At 50.5% G+C, this 20,144-nt stretch overlaps 10 protein-coding genes across 10 annotated transcripts; 8 read left to right on the top strand and 2 right to left on the bottom strand.

The window, feature by feature from the left end:
- Positions 1–7: 7 nt before the first annotated feature.
- On the bottom strand, positions 8–3,288 carry BJY04DRAFT_183832 (GTPase-activating protein GYP7). Its single transcript, XM_073710517.1, has 5 exons — positions 2,861–3,288; positions 1,434–2,802; positions 1,124–1,386; positions 756–1,074; positions 8–698 (listed from the first exon to the last, which is right to left on the bottom strand). The coding sequence occupies exons 1-5, from the start codon at positions 3,017–3,019 to the stop codon at positions 337–339; spliced, it is 2,472 nt and encodes an 823-aa protein (XP_073573853.1). The 5' UTR covers positions 3,020–3,288; the 3' UTR covers positions 8–336.
- A 354-nt stretch (positions 3,289–3,642) lies between these two features.
- BJY04DRAFT_20963 (aromatic ring-hydroxylating oxygenase subunit alpha) lies at positions 3,643–5,226 on the top strand. Its single transcript, XM_073714151.1, has 5 exons — positions 3,643–3,993; positions 4,046–4,198; positions 4,256–4,437; positions 4,483–4,898; positions 4,949–5,226. The coding sequence occupies exons 1-5, from the start codon at positions 3,907–3,909 to the stop codon at positions 5,074–5,076; spliced, it is 966 nt and encodes a 321-aa protein (XP_073573852.1). The 5' UTR covers positions 3,643–3,906; the 3' UTR covers positions 5,077–5,226.
- Positions 5,227–5,375: 149 nt separating this feature from the next.
- BJY04DRAFT_215913 (putative iron-sulfur cluster-binding protein) lies at positions 5,376–6,944 on the top strand (the record flags this gene model as incomplete). Its single annotated transcript, XM_073715597.1, has 6 exons — positions 5,376–5,588; positions 5,640–6,111; positions 6,178–6,517; positions 6,577–6,620; positions 6,691–6,816; positions 6,898–6,944. The coding sequence occupies 6 exons, from the start codon at positions 5,376–5,378 to the stop codon at positions 6,942–6,944; spliced, it is 1,242 nt and encodes a 413-aa protein (XP_073573851.1).
- Positions 6,945–7,275: 331 nt separating this feature from the next.
- On the top strand, positions 7,276–8,478 carry BJY04DRAFT_206202 (ceramidase; the record flags this gene model as incomplete). Its single annotated transcript, XM_073713688.1, has 6 exons — positions 7,276–7,335; positions 7,466–7,526; positions 7,581–7,724; positions 7,781–8,065; positions 8,121–8,238; positions 8,295–8,478. 6 exons carry the CDS (start codon positions 7,276–7,278, stop codon positions 8,476–8,478), a joined length of 852 nt encoding a protein of 283 aa, XP_073573850.1.
- Positions 8,479–10,495: 2,017 nt separating this feature from the next.
- BJY04DRAFT_215911 (uncharacterized protein) lies at positions 10,496–11,032 on the top strand (the record flags this gene model as incomplete). Its single annotated transcript, XM_073715596.1, has 1 exon — positions 10,496–11,032. One exon carries the CDS (start codon positions 10,496–10,498, stop codon positions 11,030–11,032), a length of 537 nt encoding a protein of 178 aa, XP_073573849.1.
- A 349-nt stretch (positions 11,033–11,381) lies between these two features.
- Positions 11,382–12,603, top strand: BJY04DRAFT_20817 (uncharacterized protein). Its single transcript, XM_073713955.1, has one exon. The coding sequence runs from the start codon at positions 11,730–11,732 to the stop codon at positions 12,423–12,425; it is 696 nt and encodes a 231-aa protein (XP_073573848.1). The 5' UTR covers positions 11,382–11,729; the 3' UTR covers positions 12,426–12,603.
- Positions 12,604–13,295, top strand: BJY04DRAFT_20818 (uncharacterized protein). Its single transcript, XM_073713958.1, has one exon. It carries the CDS (start codon positions 12,782–12,784, stop codon positions 13,256–13,258), a length of 477 nt encoding a protein of 158 aa, XP_073573847.1. The 5' UTR covers positions 12,604–12,781; the 3' UTR covers positions 13,259–13,295.
- A 440-nt stretch (positions 13,296–13,735) lies between these two features.
- On the top strand, positions 13,736–15,523 carry BJY04DRAFT_206201 (glycoside hydrolase family 13 protein; the record flags this gene model as incomplete). Its single annotated transcript, XM_073713687.1, has 1 exon — positions 13,736–15,523. The coding sequence occupies one exon, from the start codon at positions 13,736–13,738 to the stop codon at positions 15,521–15,523; it is 1,788 nt and encodes a 595-aa protein (XP_073573846.1).
- Positions 15,524–15,911: 388 nt separating this feature from the next.
- BJY04DRAFT_206200 (major facilitator superfamily domain-containing protein) lies at positions 15,912–17,902 on the top strand (the record flags this gene model as incomplete). The annotated part of the gene is made up of 7 exons (XM_073713686.1): positions 15,912–16,040; positions 16,101–16,144; positions 16,197–16,316; positions 16,366–16,431; positions 16,481–16,580; positions 16,627–17,283; positions 17,360–17,902. The coding sequence occupies 7 exons, from the start codon at positions 15,912–15,914 to the stop codon at positions 17,900–17,902; spliced, it is 1,659 nt and encodes a 552-aa protein (XP_073573845.1).
- Positions 17,903–18,328: 426 nt separating this feature from the next.
- On the bottom strand, positions 18,329–19,393 carry BJY04DRAFT_215908 (uncharacterized protein; the record flags this gene model as incomplete). The annotated part of the gene is made up of 1 exon (XM_073715595.1): positions 18,329–19,393. One exon carries the CDS (start codon positions 19,391–19,393, stop codon positions 18,329–18,331), a length of 1,065 nt encoding a protein of 354 aa, XP_073573844.1.
- Positions 19,394–20,144: the final 751 nt, after the last annotated feature.

Genomic DNA, 20,144 nt, shown 5'->3' with positions numbered 1-20,144 from the left:
TAGTGAAAGTAAGCTAAGTCGTGATGTTGTCATTTGATAGTAGATGGTTGATATCAATAGCTGTTAGATCGATGCCGTCTTATCATAACTAAGGGAGGAGTACTGTAAGCGAAAAGGTAGAACCAAATAAGAACGCCACCAATCCAATCCAACCCTTTCCAATAAGTGAATCACAGAGCAATATACAGTGAATAAGTAAGTGATGAACGGAAGAACCAAAAAGGCATGTGTAACGTGAAAACCTGCCCCGAGTCGTGTCTGTCTTGCAACCAGCGTATAGTCGATTGATCTATCAAAAAGATTACATCCTTGTTTAAAAGAAAGAAGACCGCTCAACTATTGAGCCCTCGGACCCTCTGTCCAAAAGACATCTTTCCTAAATAGATCCCTCAACTCGGGGGATATGACCTTTGTGTCGGGTTGATTGCCTTGTTGTTGATTCGACGGCGCCGAACTTTTGCTGACTGCTGTGCTGCTTCCTGATGCTGACGGGGCTGGTCGTTCAGGAGATTTTCCTTTGCTGTTTGGGTCAGATGGAGAGGGAGATTGAGACTGGTTGGGTTTGCGTTGCTGAGTTGAGGGTGTGGGGAAATTGTTCTTCTTATCGATGGCTTCGACGGAGCGTTGGAAACGGTGGTAGAGGAATTCGGCGCGGGAAAGGATGGGGGTTAACTCCATTGTGTTGGAGAGTTCGTTGACTGAGGCAGACATTTAGTAAGACGATATTTAGCTGCAATGCGACAGGGAAAACGTACTGTATTTTAAGACCTCGTCAAACTGCTTGAGATGGTTCATGATTACGTCTCGGTGTTTATCCAAGATCGCGAGAGCGATGAAGAGGTGGAAGTTGCTAGTTAGGTAGTCGGACCAGAGAGCCTCCCAGAGACGGAGGACGTCAACCCACTCGAACTCGCGCTTGTACCAGACGAGGAGCATGCGGAAGAAAAAAAAGAAGTTGGTGCTGTCGGCGGATTGTAGGTGGAGGTAAAGTTGGGGGTCCATCAGTTGAACGAGGTGATCTAAGGTGAGTAATTGAGAGCGCATCCCTGATTGATCGCGGAGGAAATTTCGTTCCTGGTAGAAGTATTAGTATATTGCAGGATATTGACATGTGTCGACGTACCATCCGGTTCATAAAGTTAACAAAGGCCCAGAATGCGACTGCGTCATCTTGCATCACCGCGTAGATTGGGGCAAGCAGGTCGCTCATGCCTTGAACATAACCTAGATCTTGGTTGTACTCGTTGTAAGTGAGTAGCATGTCCTTCATTTGCTCGAGATGTACGTTTGTTCCAACGTCTGCGAAGGGTGAATCTGGGTCTGGATGAGGAATGTCCTCTCCCGCGAACAATGGTATAGTCCGGTCCGTACGGTGAACATCTTTTTCTGCGAGATATTAGTAAAATGTATGATTAAATGTAGAGCATACGTACCAATGCGGTTCCTCTGCTCCTTCCACCATTCCTGTTGCTCCGCCGTGGAGTCACCTTCAACCATTCTTTCCCACCACGCTCCTTTCAATCGGATATATTCATCACGCCGGGAGTTCATCAGAGCTTGACGTTCGTCCTGATTACTATCCCATGGATAAACTTCGAGAAGGAAAAGCCACGCTTCTTTGCGTACTCCATCGTTCGGATCTAATCCTCCGTGGAAAATTCTCTCTTTCACCTCTTCGACAGTGAGTTGCAGTCGTCCAGTATGGGGATCGAAGAAACCCTCCCATTCTTTGAGAGTGACTACCTTCCGGCGCTCGTTCAAGGACATATTCCCCGTCTCAAGGTCCAGGATCTCAAAATCACCCACGGAGCTGTTCTCCATTTCGAGAACGTCCTTGGCAGTCCATATTCGCTGATTCCGCTCCCGCTCACTCTGCTCTGAAATGCTCATCGCCCAACGGGCAAGGTATATCTTAGCGCTGTCAAACTCTTCTTGTAGCGTTTGGATTTCGGGGGTCTTAAGTAGACGGCGAACTTGCGGTGGGATCATGGAGTTGTCGGCTATCTCATTGGCAGTGCGTCGCGTAAATGTCGTAATCTTGCTCAACGATTCGAGTACCTTCCACCTTGTCTCCTTGATCGCCTTCATGAACGGATCCATGCCCGCATCGTGCGGGGGAGCTTTGTTCTGCGTGGAGGCGGTAGGCTGTTCCTGTGATTTGCGAGCGCCATCGCTGGTTTGGGGCCGTGCGAATGAGAGTTGATCCTCTTTGGAAGGATCTATGAGATAGACCGTATTATCAACCGTAGACCGCTGCACCTCGACATATCTTCGAAGCCATCGGAGAACCTCGTCGCCACCCCAGAATACACTCCCGTCTTCACCGAAAGGATCAAATGTCTCTCTTGTCCGCTTCTTCTTCTGCAGTATTGTCGACTCGCATTCGCTATCGTGGAAGAACAGTGCCGGAAAGCTGTCACCTGCCTTGGAGTTGATCACGAGGCTCCCAAACCACCACCCTAAACTCGGTGGTCGTACGAGGAGAGAATATATTTGCGACAGGGGAACGGCAAGTGCGTAAAGCCCTATCGGGTCTTTGTATGTGGTCGTTTCCGGAAGAGGAGGGACGAGGTATTTCTGGCGCGGCGGGGAATCGTCCTCCGCGAGGTCGACCTTGACGTAAGTGTTGTAGGCATCGCCCAGGGCCGACTCGGGAACCCAGGCGAGGAGATATGAGGATAGGTCGGCATTTTTGGTGAAAGAAGAGGGTGCGTCGTTTGTAGAGGAGATAGGCTTTTGTTGGACGAGGGCGATGAAACCGGGGATATTGTCTTTCGCGGAGGGAGTCGGGTGGACGTATACCTTGAAGAGCGCAGATGATTAGTGAGGAAGAAATGAAGCTTGCTGAAAGTAATCTCACCTTGCTTTTTGAGAACAGAAGTCTTACACCTTTCCTCGAAGCAGCATGGGCGATAGTGTTGTATTCATCCTCCTCGTCGTCGCTGACGTCGAAGAAGGAAGCTGTCGGAGAAGGCGGCGAAGGAGGAGGGGTGAACTGGACCTTGCTGGAGCTCGTCATTTTGAAGCTCCAACTGGTTCTGTATGATGCGAGCTTCCAATCTGCTTTTTCCAATGGCGCAAAACTAGATGATATTTTCTGTCTCTGGCTGTCTTGCTGTCTCTTTGAGCCCAATCGTTGGAAAGAATGCGGCGGTGCGATTTGGAGTCACGACGTAATCAGCTGCAGTCGCGGGGTCCAAGCATGTGATCTCCACCTATTGAACAACTCGCTGATAAAGTCGCGATAACTGGCGATGGAACAAGGAACGATGATATTTTTGAAAAAGATGGAGAGATGGAAGAGAAATACCCCCCAGAGACGGAGTCCGATTCACCCACGGGCGCCTTCGCCACAGCCTTGATTTCCGCATTAGCATCCAGGCAACAGCAAATCCTCTGAAGCACCATCAAGAAAGCGCCTGTTGATACTATATCCGTCGCTCTCGAGGTGACTCGATCGGACATTCGTTCGCCCGCGGGCGTTCGATGCTTTGAGCTTCATAAAGCTTTTATGTCCTGGGGTATACATCGTTGGAGATGGCTTCTACCCGCCACAACTGCTGATCGCATCACGCCTTATTATTATCAGTCGTCATCCTTTAGAAAATGACAACAAGATACGGTTATGGAAAGCGATAATCTCTGGCAGATACCGCCGAGCTCAGCTGCAGACAGCCCGAGCTCATTAACTCGGATCAACTACCGAGATATTATGGCTACAAAGGATGCAGGATCATATACCCTCTTTGGGAAACACTATACCTGACCAATTGGACAAGATCCTTAAGCCATCAGCATGTGCCACGGGGTTGATCTGCACGGCCTAAGAGTCGACGGTAGTATAAAATACGGTGAGATATCACGAAGCGCGAGACCGAGCAATTCGAGAATCACCGAGCTCTCACGATGTCCGAGCTTGCACGCACGCTTCCAGCTTCCTGGTACTGCAGTCAGCCTCTCTATCAACTTGAGCGGCGAGCTGTTTTTTTAAAGGTTTACCATCCCTTCCCGTACCAGCTATGTTAGTCATCGCTGATAGTCATAGTCATGGTATCTTCTTGGTCCCTTGACAAGGTTCCAGAAAGTCGGAGAGGCCGTCGAATATGAAATAGCACAGCAGCCTATTCGAGTCATGCGCAGCTCTGGAGAAGCGCATTTGCCTATGGCCGAAGAGATCCAAGTCACTTGCACAAACACTGTATGTGATTCCTAAGAGTATGTTGTACGATTGAGCGCTCTCGACCTAACCGGTCAGGGTACACTTCTGCGCCATCATGTTACGCCTACCGGCCTCGTATTTGCAACTCTCTCTCAAGACGCACTGAGCTTCCACGAGTGGTTCCCGGAGCTAGAGCCGCTGCTGCAACGAGTCGACTTTACCAAACTGCCATATAGACGGAGCATCAAGTACGAGGGGAGGTTCAACTGGAAAACAATGTTAGTCCGTCACTTTACCTTTATGCAGGCTCTAAATCATCGCAGGGTCGACGGGTATCAAGAGTGCCTACACTGCCAATACACGCATCCCTCATTTTCCGTCTACTACCCACCAACATGGTATAAAGTGCACAATCACAAGAACTTCTCTCAGCACATCGCAGATCCTAAGAAGCCGGATGATGGCCTATTTCTCTACTTTTTCCCAATCTGCACGCTCAACGTCTACGGCGGGGGCATGTCTTCCTTCCGCGTGTGTCCGACAGCAGATCCCAACGTCACTAGAATGGAATTCGACTACTACCATATGGAGTCGGGCGAGAAGTTTGAGGATTACTTCCGTTTTGTCCGTCAGGTCGCCATGGAAGACTATGAATTGTGCGAAAAAGCGCAGTATAACCTCACCAAAGGCGTCTATCGTGAGGGGATCTTGAATCCTGAGAAGGAGACTGGTGTTTCATGTGAGTGTGGCTGTTCTAATCAGCTGTTACCGTCTAACGGGGGCTTCTAGTTTACCAAGACCGCGTGTTTGAGCTTGTATGCATGCAACATGCGCACGAGAGAGCTGAAGAGGCAATCAGTGGTGAAGTGAAGCTAGAGAACGCAAAGTCGCAAGAAAGTGTCCAAGCGGCTGCGTAAAGATCAAGTGACAATAGGCCCCGAAATATGGCTCTGAGATGATCCTTTGAGTAACGTAGAGTTCGTATCTATATTTGCAATATATCCTCCAGAAACAGTAAGAATGGCCGGTTACCTCCAGGTACTCTTCCTTCAAGTCGGCTGGAAAACAAGTCCAAATTCGGCAAGCCGAGGGGTCATTCATCCTGTCAGTCCATCACTACCATCATCCTTGCTATAAAGCTTGATCGGATATCCTGGTTAAGCTCAACTAATCAGGCAGACGGACTGCAAGATTGGAATATATTCTCCCCATCATCATGTCTTTCTCTATACTCATTGCGTTGCTAGCAGGGCTTACTCTCCTTTACCGAGTCTACAGCCATCGTCCAACAACCCCCTCTCCAAAGACCAGCTCCCCAACAGACCCCAACCCATCCACACCAGCCGTCACCAAAGAGCCACCTTACCCACACGACTATCTAACATCCTCAACCATATTCTCCCTCGAGCACCGCGCAATCTTCAGCAAGGTCTGTCCTATCCCTCCAAACCTTACTCTTTAGACTAACCCAAAGACTCAGACCTGGCTCCCCCTAACCCACACCTCGCACTTCCCCACCCCCGGAACATACCACACATTCTCAACGCCCAACGCCCCCCTCGTCGTCATAAAATCGCAAGACTCCCAGATCCGCGCCTTCCATAACGTCTGCCGTCACCGCGCGTACCCCGTAACCCGACGCGAGTCGGGCAAATCGACGGTCCTCGCTTGCCGGTATCACGGGTGGAGCTACAATACGAAAGGGGAGTTGATTCGGGCACCTCATTTTGATGGGGTGGAAGGATTTGAGAGAGGTGGGAATGGGCTTTTTGAGGTTGGGGTTTGGGTTGATAGTTATGGGGTTGTTTGGGTGAATTTGGAAGTTGGGAGGGAGGAGGGGAGTGGACTGGGTGCGGAGGCGTTGATGGAGGGTTGTATGAAGACTGTGGGGAGGGAGAGTTTTGTAGTTGGTGGTGGGAAGTTAGAGGGTATGTTCAACTGGAAGATTGCGTGTGAGTATATACCCTCGGTTCCTTTGCTCTTCCCTAGCAGCGTGGTGCACGACTAATCTGACATAGTGAGGGAGAGGTATCTCATGGATGCCTTAGGGCTTGTGGACCACCGTCCAGCATATTCCTCGCCTCTGCACCACGTCCGGCGGTATTTTCTACGCAAACCAGAGTCGACCCATTTCTTCCCTAACGCCTTTATATTCACCATTCCTGGCGCAAGATGCTGGCTTTCTCTAAGCTTTCTTCCGTCTTCGGAGAGCATGACATCCATCCGCTACGATCTATACAGTCAAGAAGGCAAGGAAGATGTAGCACGTCAGTGTCTTTTGGAGAAACTCAACACCAGGATCAAGAAAATCATCTCATGTCTGGAAGCAGAATATCAATCCTGTGTGGACACATCTAGGTACGTTTAAAGCCCGCAAAGTAATCAATTCATATGCCTGACCAAGCTAATTATCTTAGTGACACGAATCAAACCCTAACAAGCTTTGACTCAGAATCCATAGGTCTGCACTCTCATTCCTTTCTGTCCCTAGCTACCGTATCACGCAAATATTGACCCTAGTTGCATTGCAGAAACCCAAAACCACATCCTCAGGCTGCTAAAAGCGCATACAAAGCTCGAAAAAGCTGAAGGTGTCGAGATATACCCTGCGCGACGAGAATCAAGGAATAACACCAAGTACGAGCAGGCGGAGCAGCGTACGTCCTCCTTATTATTTACCTATTTGATGCTTGGGCAAAGGATTCGAAACTAGGCTTGATGAGCTGACGGTTTTATAGTTTGTCGGGAGCTTGACTGCGGCGATAATAAGAGTCTCGCCTGGTAAACCGACCTGGAATGGAGGATATATATATATGATCGGAAGTAGTGATGAGACTGATATATTGGAATTGCGTGATCCAATGACAATCATATTATCATTGTACCCTGCTAGTCTATACAAGCGCTATATATAAATATCAGGCTAAACTAGCTCGAGGTCTAGTCTAGGCAGCTTATTTTCACCTTCACCATCATGACAACTTGCGACCAGTTCCATCGAACGATAGTTTTGAGCTAGGAAAGGTTTCGCGATCCGCCCCCAAAGTCGAAATTAACCAGCATCCCCTCCTCCACTGGTCTGCATCTCACCACATCTCCTCATCAACGATCCTAAGATGTCCACCATCAACACAAACGAGCCCTTCTGGGGTCCTGTTACTGCAAAGTCAAAGCATGTACTCTCTCTTTCTTATTGATGTCTATATAGCTAATCTTGCCATCAATCAGCTTTTGCGAAGAGGTACAGACCACCATGGATCAGCCTTTGAAACAAGCCACCTCAGCTAACATCCACTATTTCGCCAGGACTACGCGATAACACGGTACATCGCGGAATTCATCAACACTCTGAGCAATGTTGTCTACAGTACATGGAGTCCTACCTCTCTACCCTACGTCCCGCCAAACTAACAAAACCCAGTAATCTACGGCATCTACGGCCTCCGCAAACTCAACAAGAACCCCAAAGCCGATATCCTCCGCGCACTCCCATACTGGGGTCTCATGGCCGTTGGGGTCTGCTCTGCCGCATTTCATCTCAGTATGAAATACCATACGCAGATGAGTATGTGTCGAGCTATCGAGCCTGTTGCGCTATCGCTAATTTAACGGGTTGGCTAGTGGACGACCTCTCGATGTTGTTCGCGACAACGCCCGTTCTGCATCGCGTGTTGACGGTCGATATGAGCCGGGAGGCTTCAAAGAAGCTGGCTATCTTGATGTGGACTCTACTGCTTATTTTCATTACGTACCATGTCTGGACGGATGAGCTGATTCTTCATTTCTCGTTGTTCGCTGGGATGATTATCACGATTGGCGTGCGGACGATGCAGCTGGTAAATCTAAGGACCGTGCCTGGGTCAGCTGCCAGGGCGAAGATCGGGGGGATTATCAGGTTTGGAGCTTGTAAGTGCTGACCATACTAAAACGGTTGACTGCAAATCTGCTAATTGGGATGCAGTTATTTTCAGCTTCGGATTCGGGGTCTGGGTTCTTGAGAATTGCACATGTGATGCGTTAAACTCCGCAAGAAGAGCCGTTGGCCTCCCTTTTGGTTTCTTGCTGGAGCTTCATGGGTGGTAAGTTACTAACCGGAATTGAGGATGCAAGGTTGACAAGTGGCTGACATGCGCAGGTGGCATATCTGCACTGGGATTGGCGCGTATATCTTCATTGCGTCCGTCGATCTTCTGGCTTCCGGCGAGGAAGTGAAGGATATCGAGGGGTCCTTTGCTTGGCCGGCACCTTGGGCCTCCAGATCAATTTTTGCTGGCAAAGAGGTTGCCGTGGATAAGCGGGCGAGAACCAAGAACGATTGAGGCTGTGGATGCCATCGCTCACTCATCCCTGTCATATCCTTGCATTTGCGCCCTCGGACTTTTCGTGTGCCGCCATGGCACGCTGATACATTCGTATTTCAGAGTCACTGAGCAAATCAGATCATGTGCCTGACTATCACGATGTAGAAGGAGGCTTAAGTTGGATATTGAAGCCTCGTATTATTTGTTCACGAGTGCTTGTACAGGGCTGATCCCACTTTGTCGTGGCTGTGCTGTATTGATGGGATACTCTATTTTTCTCAACATTGTTGGTGAGGTGGTTTGGAGTAGGCTGTTCAGGCAGCATTCTCCATCGGAAACCAGCCCTGTACTACCCAGAAATCAATTCTTCATGCAACTCAATCGTTGACCCGCACGTTTCTCGCGCACAGCCAGAATCTTGTGGCTTGAGGCTATGCAAAACAAAGTGATCAGAAAGGTAGTGACAGAAGCACAGCCTCTAAAGCCCATAGCCAATCCTATATTGCAAAGAAGAAAGAAAGCAGCCCAACTAGCCTAGAGTCTTGGGGAGTATAGTCGCAAGGCTGAAACTCGGAGAGATTTACGGAAGTACACCACCACAAGACATGGAGCCTGCGGCTCAATTCGACTCGACACAAGGAAAGTCACCAGGTCGACACAAATTAAGGCAAGATCAAGAGCTCCCGAGGTCTCCCATGTCTAACCCGAAACAGGAAAAGAAGAGAATGGCCCGCTCTCCCATCCCCGACAAGGAAGAGAAGACACCCTTGCCCACTTGCCACGGCGTCTGCTGGTATTTTATGCATGAACCCTGCCAAAGTTGACGAAGTGTCCTGTCAAGTGCCAAAAGCTCTCTGAGAAGTGTGTCAAAGCACAGCTGCTGCACAGACAACAAAGGTCTTCCATCATTCAGGTGCTGTTGTTTCTGAGACGATCAGCTTCCCTCCGCACCTTCCTTTGATAGCTTCAACCAGCCAGCCACTTGGACCCCCACTCGTGTCCAGCATCCCAAGCTACAAAAATGTCACAAAGCAAGAATAAAGAAAGTAAGCTTGGTTCCATCCATACAGCCCTATGGTTTATAGAGCAGTTGGCTAATGAATATAACTGACATCGTCAGATCCCATTAAACCTCCGACTACCAATCGAGCTAAAGACCACCACCGTGAATCCTACACGCTTTACAGGCTCTGTCCCTGCGAGAAATACCAGCATTTTAGCCTGAGCGATATCGAAGGCGTCGTGCTAGATATACAGAGGGAATGGGGGTTTCTGGATTCAATACCTCACAATTACCCGGAACATGCAAAGTTAATCGAGAATCTCGAGTTCGTTGTTGATGTAGCATATTTACCATCGTGAATCACATCTACGACGACGTGAATTGGAAGGAACTTTCTGACGACGAGAGAAATCTCAAGGCCATGGAGACGATCCAGGCACACTCGAAAGCTGTGATGACTTTACTGGAGAGGCACCCGGAACGGAGTTCGCGATTGGCTAGTCTTGCAAAAATGTTTGGCAACAGCAGTCAAGCTACCAAAACACCCTATCTCGACGAAGCTATCATGTTTGGGCGAGAGGCAGTAAATCTGGACCCAATCAACTCGTGCGGGTGCCTTTATGCCCTACTTGGGCGTGCATTTGGTGACAGGTACCAGAGATCGAGGAGTTCGAGTGATTTACAAGAGGCCATACAAAATGAACGGAAGGCCTTCACATTAATACCACTGGACGGTCCACAACGGGCGTCAATGCTATATACTCTTGGCATTGGACTGATGGCAAGATACGCAAGATTAGGAGTCCTAAGTGACCTTGAAGAAGCAATAGATCTTTACTCAGAGTCACTGGAGATATCTGAGGCACTGGAGGTATCTGAAGATCTCTCAAGTGACACACCACTTCGTGCAATGCAGCTGGGCATTTGATTTGGCAGCAAGGCTACGAAGTCTCTAAAGCCGCTATTCAACTTATTCCGAAACTGACGACTCGATCTCTTCATAATTCTGACAAGCAATACTTTCTGAGCCGAATGGCAGGATTTGCTTGCGATGTGGCAGCTACGGCGATAAATGCTGAAACAGGGCCATTGGAAGCTCTGAACATGCTTGAGCAGGGTCGCGGCGTGCTTGGTACATCCCTCCAAGAGCTGAGAGCAGATATTGCAGATCTGAAAAGGATCCATCCTGACTTGGCTGAGCAATCCATCCGTCTTCGAAACACGCTGGAACCCCCGATCTCAGACAAAGATGGCCTAGTTCTGGCCGAGACTGAATATGAGTCGCCTCAAGACCTTCAGACGCGTCAACGTCTAGAAATAAATGATGAGTTAGATAGGTTGATTGCAAACATCCGTGGCCATGCAGGCTTTGAAAACTTCTTATGTGCACCAACCGAAAAGGAGATGCAGCTGGCTGCAAAGTATGGGCCTATCGTTGTGATAAATGTTAGCCAATACCGGTGCGACGCGATTCTCGTTCAGCAGAACCAGGTAACAACATTGCCGTTACTGAAGCTCAAGTGGGAAGCCCTAAAAGAGAAGGCAGCATTGACAACTATGACTAACTGAGGTTCTCGAATGGATGTGGGTCACAATCACGAATCCATTTTCTGAATGCTCTAGGGTTTACCCAACGACCCTCCGACAACAACTGGCCACACGTATGGTGGATTCCAACGGATCCTTTGACTAAGCTTCCTCTACATGCAGCTGGTTATCACGAAAAGCGTTGTTCCGAGACAGTACTCGACCGGGTTATGTCTTCATATAGCTCGTCTGTTAAAGCAATCATACACAGCCGGCGGCGTTCTGCGGCGGCGTCGCCAACCGTGCGTCGCGCTCTTCTCGTCTAAGTAAAGAATTCGGGTCTCTCATTCGCAGTCAAGGAAGCGGAGATGCTTCAATGCATTTGTCGATCAATGGGAGCTGAAGCCATAGTATCAAAGCAACACAAGGAGGGAATTCTGGAATGGTTGCCTCGGAGTAGCATATTCCAATTTGCCGGCGACGGGTCCACAGACAAGATCAATCCTTCGAATAGCCACTTGGTCCTGGCTGATGGAAAGCGCAACCCACTTACGGTAGCCGATCTTCTAGAGTTAAATCTTCATGAGCACTTACCGTTCCTCGCATACCTCTCTGCTTGCGGAACTGGTGAGATTCAAAACGATAAGCTCATCGATGAGAGTATCCATTTTGTCAGTGCTTTTCAGCTCGCAGGATTTCGGCACGTCATCGGGACATTCTGGCAAGTGATGGATGAGACATGTGTGGATATGGCAAGGATAACATATCAAACTATCGCCGCAGGGAAAATGACGGACGGATCGTCATTACCATTGTTCTAGACTGCTGTTTCTCCGCGAGCGTCTATCGCCAGGATGAAGTTCGATACCACCCTTACCATCCCTCTTTCCGTTCGAACATTACCGCGAAGAGAGGTCGCAAGTACCGCTTAGGAACTCGAGATGAATCTATAAGAGACAACTGGCTTTTGAACCCAAAGGACTACGCAATCCTTGTCGCATGTGGTCCACACGAGGAGGCTAAAGAAGTCATCTGCCGCGATAATCAACAACATGGGGCGCTCTCTTGCTTCGTCCTTTCTACGCTTAGGAAAAGAGGACTGAGAGTGCGACTCGAGGAGATGCTTCAGCTGGTCGCAGTCAATTTTCGAGAGCTACGCATTCCGAAGCAAGTCCCCGTTGTCTACGGAAATAAGCGTCAAGCCTTCTTCCAACATTCAGACATGGGAGACAAACCAACTCCTATTGCTGTCACCAAACACAGTGAAGGCTGGATACTGTGTGCTGGTGGGGCACATGGTTTCTGTGTCGGAGACAGCCTTGATACAATCGTCCAGACCTCTGTGGGACGCTCTCGGTCGTCGCAGGGGCATGCGTTCTCTGCAACGATTGTCAGACTAGGGCTTTTACATCTGTTCTTGAGCTATCGGGAATAGCCCCTCCCCAAACAGAGTTGTTTATCACAGGGTTTCCTTAGGTATATATTTATAACCATCCCATCTTGTTACCACTAGGCCGCGCTTAGAAGGAGCTTCTCAAAACCCTCGAATCTCGACCCCTGCTGCTTCATCACGACTCAAACCAAGCCCACTCATTCCATGTCAGATTGAACAGCGACAGGAGATATAAGATTCTCAGCGGATCTCCAGGCAATCCTCGCACGATTGCAAATCTTCCTGTCATTCAACAAGGGGAGGAACAAACTCTTGCAAGTGTTCTCGAGCATCTGACGAGGTACAGCCTAGTCCGAGACCTCAACATCGTATCCCCACCTAGCTTCCACAAGTCGATCATGACAAAGATCACTCCGAAGTCTACTGGAAAGACATGCTCACCCGGGGAGCTCATGATCACGGACGCAGGTGTCACCCACTGCATCGAAGTAACGAATACCAGCGCCGACACCCTTTATGTCCAGGTATACAACCTAGGACCTTGCTGGAACATTACAGATGTCCTCCATAGCAGGGAGACGATCCCACCCAAGGATTTATCAATCGGATTGACAGGAACTTTCAGGAAGAAAATTAAGACCTACATACCGGATGAGCTGTTGGGACAAGGCGTCACTGAATGCGAAGATGTGATCAAAGTGTTTGTGACCTCACAACCAACGTCATTAAGCCTCTTTGAGATGCCGAAATTGGGTGAGATAGGGCTGCGGCATCGACGGGCGAGTACAGCCATAAATTACCGCGGGGAGGGTGTTGCTGGTGAATCGGAAGGTTGGGCAGTACTTGATTTTTGTATTAGAACGATTAAGAGATAGGTGATATAGATAATTGTGACTTGTGCTTGTTTACGAATCGCAATGGCCTCGTGCGCAGTGGTGTAGGATTAGAGATACATGACAAGGCGACGGTCTTACGCCTACATAGCTACCCCTGATTATGGGCTCTCTATCTATATCAGCAATCCCTCCGCAGCAATTGGTCTCGTGTATCGCATGCCAAATTCTAGGCCTGCGTCGTCAACCACTCCCATTCAGGTATGATTCATACTGAAGTGATACTGCCGAGCCGGCGTCGCCGTTTCCAAAGTACTGGATGAGAAGAAATCTGCGGGGTAATAGATAAGGGCCTAAGATCCTGCAGGATTCACTGAACGATCTCGTCGGTAATGCCGATGCCCATCGTGTGGTGCATCGGCTTCTCCCGACACATCCATCTCACCCACATACTCCATATCTTTGTCGATAAGGCACTTGCAGTATCTCGAGCATCGTTGCTAGCACCTCAACGCAACTATGACCTTCAGCACGCACACCAGGCAGTGGTGGAAAGAGGCGGTGGTCTACCAGATCTACCCAGCCTCCTTCTGCGACTCCAACGGCGATGGCATCGGCGACCTGCCCGGAATCACCTCCAAGCTTGACTACCTCGCCAATCTAGGCGTGAACGTAATATGGGTGTCTCCAATGTACGACAGCCCGCAAGTCGACATGGGCTACGACATTGCCAACTACGAAGCTGTCTATCCTCCCTACGGAACGGTGGAGGACATGGAAGTTCTCATCCGCGAAACCCACGCTCGCGGCATGAAAATCATGCTAGACCTGGTAATAAACCACACCTCAGACCAGCACCAGTGGTTCAAAGAATCGCGCTCCAGCAAGGATAACCCCAAGCGCGACTGGTACATCTGGCGACCCCCGCGATACTCCCCCGAGGGGAAACGCCTCCCACCAAACAACTGGCGAGCGGCATGGGGTCCCATCAGCGCATGGGAATGGGATGAAACGACGCAGGAATACTACTTCCACATCTTCGCCGCGCAGCAGCCAGATCTAAACTGGGAAAACCCCGAAGCCCGCAAAGCCATCTACGCCAGTTCGATGGAATTCTGGCTCAAGCGCGGAGTCGACGGCTTCCGCATCGACGTCGTAAACATGTACAGCAAACCAACCGCATTCCCAGACGCCGAAATCATCGATCCAACAACCCCCTTCCAACCAGCCTCCACGCTCTTCTGCAACGGCCCCCGCATGCACGAGTTCCTCGCTGAAATGAGCGCCATCTTCACCAAATACAACGCCATCACCGTCGGCGAACTCCCCAATACTCCCGACCTGCAGGACGTCCTCCGCTACGTCTCCGCAGACTCACAAAAACTCAACATGGTCTTCCAATTCGACGTCGTCACCGTCGGCATGGGCAGCGACATCACCTACGACGCGAAACCCCGCGATTTCACCCTTCCGGACTTCAAAAGGGCCGTCGACGCAACCCAATCTCTCATCTCCAATACAGACGGTTGGACAACCGTCTTCCTGGAGAACCACGACCAAGCGCGCTCGATCAGCCGTTTCGCGGACGATAGACCTGAATTCCGTGTCCGCAGCGCAAAGCTCCTCGCCCTCATGCAGGCCTGTCTCACGGGGACACAGTATATCTACCAAGGCCAAGAAATCGGCACCGTGAACGCGCCGAAGGCGCTATACCCGCTCGAAAACTACATCGATATAGGGAGTATCGGGCACATCGCTTCAATCAAGGAGAAGTACGGCGCTGAGAATAAAGAAGAGCTCGAGAAGGCCTTTGACGCGCTAGCGTATTTCGCGCGAGACCATGGCCGCCTCCCAATCTGTTGGAGCGGGGGGTTGTACGGCGGGTTCTCGGAGGAAGCAGAGAAACAGGGCAAGGAGGTTCAGAGGCCGTGGATGGAGAGTCACCCGCTCGCGAAGGAGATCAATGTTGCGGACCAGCTAGACGATCCGGGTAGTGTCCTTGCGTTTTGGCGGAGGATGCTGGGGTTTCGCCGCGAGTATAAGGATTTGCTGGTGTATGGGGATTTTCGGGATCTGCGGCCGGATAATGAGGATTTGTTTGTGTTTGTTAAGGAGAGTGAGCGGGGGAAGGCGCTGGTTGTGCTGAACTTTACGACGGGGGAGAGGGGGTTTGTACTGTTAGGTAAAGAGGAGTTGGGGGTGCAGGAGAAGGTCGATTTGGAGTTGATTATGTCTACGCATGGGGAGGTGAGGGAGAAGGAGGTGCTGGGGGCTCTGGAGGGAAGGGTGTACCTTGTCAAGCAGTAGAGAGCAGGTGAATAATGGAATCCATGACTCTGTCATTACGAGTAACCACAGTCCATCAACGTAGCTTCTGTGAGATATCAATAACTAGCGGACCCCGATATCAACCCTTGCATTGCCCAACCACCCCGAAGTATATCCGCCTCGGACTTCCAAATCCCAACAACGCGAGATAAAAAAAAAAACAAGCCTATCTCCCCGCAATATAATCAGCAATCAATCCTTGCCGTTCGCGGAGATAAGAACTCCAAGCTCTGCCACGCGGGTTCCCCGGTCCAGATCGGCTTCTCCGACAGCCTCCAACAGACCAACCTCGAAAGAGCTATAACCAACCCAGTCTCCTGCCCAGACAATCAACGACACTGGCTCCATCACTCCACTTTGTTCCACAATGTCAGACCCAGCAGCATCAGCAGCAGTAGCACAACCAAAGACCGCAGTCGAGCAGCCGTCTGAAACGGTGGATTCAAAGGATATCTCTATTCCTGACGACGATAAGCTCAAGCACGATGGTACCAACGTTGATCATGATCATTCCAAGGGGAGTATCTTGCAGGGGACGTTACGGGGGACGGTACAGCATGAGCTTACGTATTTCGAGCGCAAGGCTTCGTTGATTAATGAGTGAGTTCCAGCGTTGCGTCTGAGATTATTGGTGTACTGACTGGCCAACTAGAGAGCTTGATAAGCTTGGATTCGGACGGTACCAGCAGTGTATCTGGATGCTTTGCGGGTTTGGGTATTTTTTAGACCTGGCGTGGTCGCAGGGTGTTGGGTTGATTGCGAGTGCGATCTAGTATGTTCCTCTCGAGGGATGGAATGAGTCGAGTGCTGACAGACAGAAGCCAGGAAATGGACGTGCCAGCAGGAAGACAAGGGCTGATATTCACCTGCGCGAACGCCGGTCTTGCGTGAGTCCTCTTCAACCCTATACGAGATAATGTATTCTAACATCTCCAGCGTCGGCGCCTTCTCCTTCGGCATAATAACCGACATCATCGGCCGCAAATGGGCCTTCAACCTCACCTGCCTCATCACCTCTGTCTTCGGCATGCTCCTCGTACGTCCCCATTCTAGTATACCTTAAGTCTATTCTAACCGACCAGGCCGCGTGCAAATACAACTACGGCGCCATCTGCGGCGTCTACTTCCTCGCCTCCATCGGCCTCGGCGGCAACATCCCCATCGACGCCACCATTGCGCTGGAATTCATGCCCCCGAAGCGCCGCTACCTCGTCTCGCTCATGAGCATGTGGCAGCCCGTCGGCGTGGTCGTCGCCTCCGCAATCGCCTACGGCACTGCAGCGCGCTACCGCTGCGAAACGACCCTGCCTGCATGTAACAGCAGTGAGCTCGGAGACGGCGAGCCCTGCTGCTCTGTCTCCGGGAATATGGGCTGGAGATACACGGTCATCGTGATTGGCTCGATGACACTATTCATATTCTTCGCGCGGTATTTCATCTTCCGGTTCCATGAAAGCCCAAAGTTCCTGGTTAGTAAAGGCCGCGAGCAAGATGCGATCGACGTGCTACATAAGATCGCAAAGTTCAACGGCGCGCCGATGCCCACGCTGACAATTGAGGATTTCCGCGCGATCGATCGCGAAATGGGGATCGAGGGGGCGGAGCTCTCTGCGTCTGGCAGTCGGAGCGACGCAAAGGGCGTCTTTATGCGCGCAATTCGGGAAATCAGTTTCCTACGAGGCCTGTTCACGAATAAGCTTGCTTGCTATACGTTTGTTTTGCTGGGGTTGGCATATATGGTATGTTTCCAGCACCACGCACAATTCCCAATGATCTATCTATGAAAGGAGATGAAATAGATATTAACTCGTGCAGGGCAACTACTGGTCCTTTAACCTCGCCGGCGCCTTCCTGCCCATCATCCTGCTGAGAAACAACGTCGACGCCGGCGCCAGCAGCGTCACAGAAACCTACCGCCAATACATCTACATCTACCTTCCCGGCATCATCGGCGCGATCATCGCCCTCTTCTCCGTGCAACTGCCCCTGCTCGGCCGGAAATGGTCGCTCGTGATCTCCGCTGCGCTGCAGGGCCTCTCCATGGCTCTGTACACGCAAGTCAAAACAACCGCCGGGTATGTTGGGTTAAATGCGCTGGAGTATATTATGCAGACGTACTTCAATGCGGTGCTGTATGCGTCTGCGCCGGAGTTGTTCGATACGACGTATCGGGCGAGTGCGAGCGGGATGTTGAGTACGTTGGGACGCATCGCGGGGATCGTGGCGCCGTTTGCAGGGCAGAAGTATATTGATGAGGGGCGGGCGGGCGTGCTTTGGTTGGGCGCGGGGGGGATTTGGTTGAGTTCGGTGTTGATGGTTTTCTTGCCGGTCGAGATGAGGAATCGGGAGATGTATTAGGAGAGAAGAGAGTCTGGGATTGTGGTGTTTGTAGGAGGTAGTTGTTGCTTTGGTGTTGGGCTGAATATATCTGGTTTGGCTGGTTAAAGCATTGCCCCCATTGCAGCCAGCCAGGTAGCTCTAACTATCTAGTGCTTTTTGTAGATGGCATTGTATAAGCACGGGTCACTCGAAATCTGATATCAGACTACCCTCTTGACTATAATGAAGTACTAATGTGCTGCAAATTCCACACTATCCCGGGGTTAGAGATCAAGATAGTCTTTTTGCGATTTAGGGCTATTCTGTCCAGCGGCGGCACCAGAGTATGAGGAATAGAAGACAAGTGTTTCTATTTCTAAGCTTCTATCCAAGACCGCCCCCGTATTCCATCACAACGTGGCTAAAGTTAAACGAGAGACCAGCCAAACCATTAGAAGAACTCACTCAACCCGCATCAAAAACCCCCAAACTTCCCCCCCCAGGCGCCTGCCACTTCCCTTTCTGCACCATCCCCGCCTCCTGCACCATCCCCTCCACCCTCTCAACCCCATACTTCCACTCCTCGCAACACGCAATCACCTCGCCCTTCCGAATCCTCATCCCAAGCCTCTTACATTCCACATTCCGCACCGCACTCACCGTAAACACATGCCGCGCGGCCGGAACAAACGCAGCAGACGCACTCTCCTGTCCCTCCACATCAACAACCCCGCCCAGAACCCAGTCTTCGGGTCTATACCACCGTGCGCCGAGGAGCGCGTTGCTGGCCACCAGCCCCTGGCGGATAAAGTTCTCCCACGTGTGTGTCTGGTCGTGGTAGGTTCTTCGCAGGGAAGAAGGCGTGGAGCGGGCGTCGAGGGTTAAGAAGATTGAGTCTGTGGTAGAGGGGACTAGAAGCGCGCGCCAGGAGCGCAGTTCTTCGACTAAGAGGTCAGGACTGTATCTTCCGAAGAGAGAGTCCAGACCTAGGATGCATTTTGGGACGCAGGGGGAGACGGTGAGGGCGTGGTTGCTCAGCCACTCTTTGCCGTCTTCGAGCGTGCCCCAGGGGCCGTGGTGGCGGATGTGTTTGTATTTCTTGGCGGAGAGCGTGCGGATGCTGGACTCGAGGGTTTCTCTGTTGATGTCGAGGGCGTAGTATGAGACTTTTGTTTTGAGGGTGTTGAGGTGTGAGAGGAGAGTGAGAGCGGCCGGGCTGGTGCCTGAGGCTAGGTCGAGGATTGTGCAGTCTTTTGGGATCTGCGCGGCGATTTCGCGGCCGTGGGTTTCTAGTAGGGCGAGCTCGTCGCGGGGTTGGTGGTTGTCGGGGAGGTTGTGGATGGATTGTAAGAGGGGGATGCTGGGGGATGTGTAGAAGAGCTCTGTGGGGAGGGCTCTTGTGGTTGTTTTGGACTCGCTGGTTGTGTTTTCTAGCAGGAAGTCTTCTTGCAGGGAGGCGCGGAGGGTCTGGGTGAGCTCGCTGCCGCCGATGTTGAGGATGCTGCCGACGGGGAGGCTTTGCGTAGTCATGTTGGATGAGTTGGAGTTGGAAATGGGATTTGTGATCTTGTACATGGATGTGATGGATTGGTGTGTGGATTCAGTACAGGCATTCCATCTTGTATATATAACAGTTCTACAAATGTATTCAGATGTCAGTACAAAGAATGATTGATTCATAGTATCACATCTTTGTAGCAGTGATGTCTTTCATCTGCTCTTTATCATATGAAACCCTAAAGCCGCTCTTTCCATTTCAACTACGGTAATAGTATATCAGAGTCTTATCTCAAACAATGCTATGAAAGAGGAAAGACTGAACTAGTGCAATAGAAGTCTATGACAGAACTACATCCACCCAATGTAGAGGAATGACTGTCTATGCGGGCTAGCGGAGGTCAAACCTGGGCCTGGCACCATTGCAACTGACGGACACTACCAAAATTCCTCGTGGTCATGATAACTACAAATCTGTAGTGATATCAGCAAAAGTGACGAGCTCCTGACATCTAGTAGACCTACGACTGCAGCTAATCAGATCTAGATCTATTTTTATTACGCAAAGGTCGAACCTTAGCTTCGATGCCCCAGTAGCAGCTCGCTGATTGAACCAGAGTGTCAAAACTCACCCCGTTTGGTTATTGTATGTGAGTATTCTTCTCTATCATGATACATCCATACACACCATGAGTATTATCAAGTCGCCAATCTTCTTTACCTTGTAGGCCTGGACGGGTGGTACCACTAAAACATAAACAACAACTGATTAGTGTCGAGTCAG

This window comes from Aspergillus karnatakaensis (genome assembly GCF_047715665.1).
Source record: "Aspergillus karnatakaensis strain CBS 102800 unplaced genomic scaffold BJY04scaffold_12, whole genome shotgun sequence".
NCBI lineage: Eukaryota > Fungi > Ascomycota > Eurotiomycetes > Eurotiales > Aspergillaceae > Aspergillus > Aspergillus karnatakaensis.
Note: the sequence above shows the minus strand (reverse complement) of the source record. Positions and strands in the feature narration are given on the sequence as shown.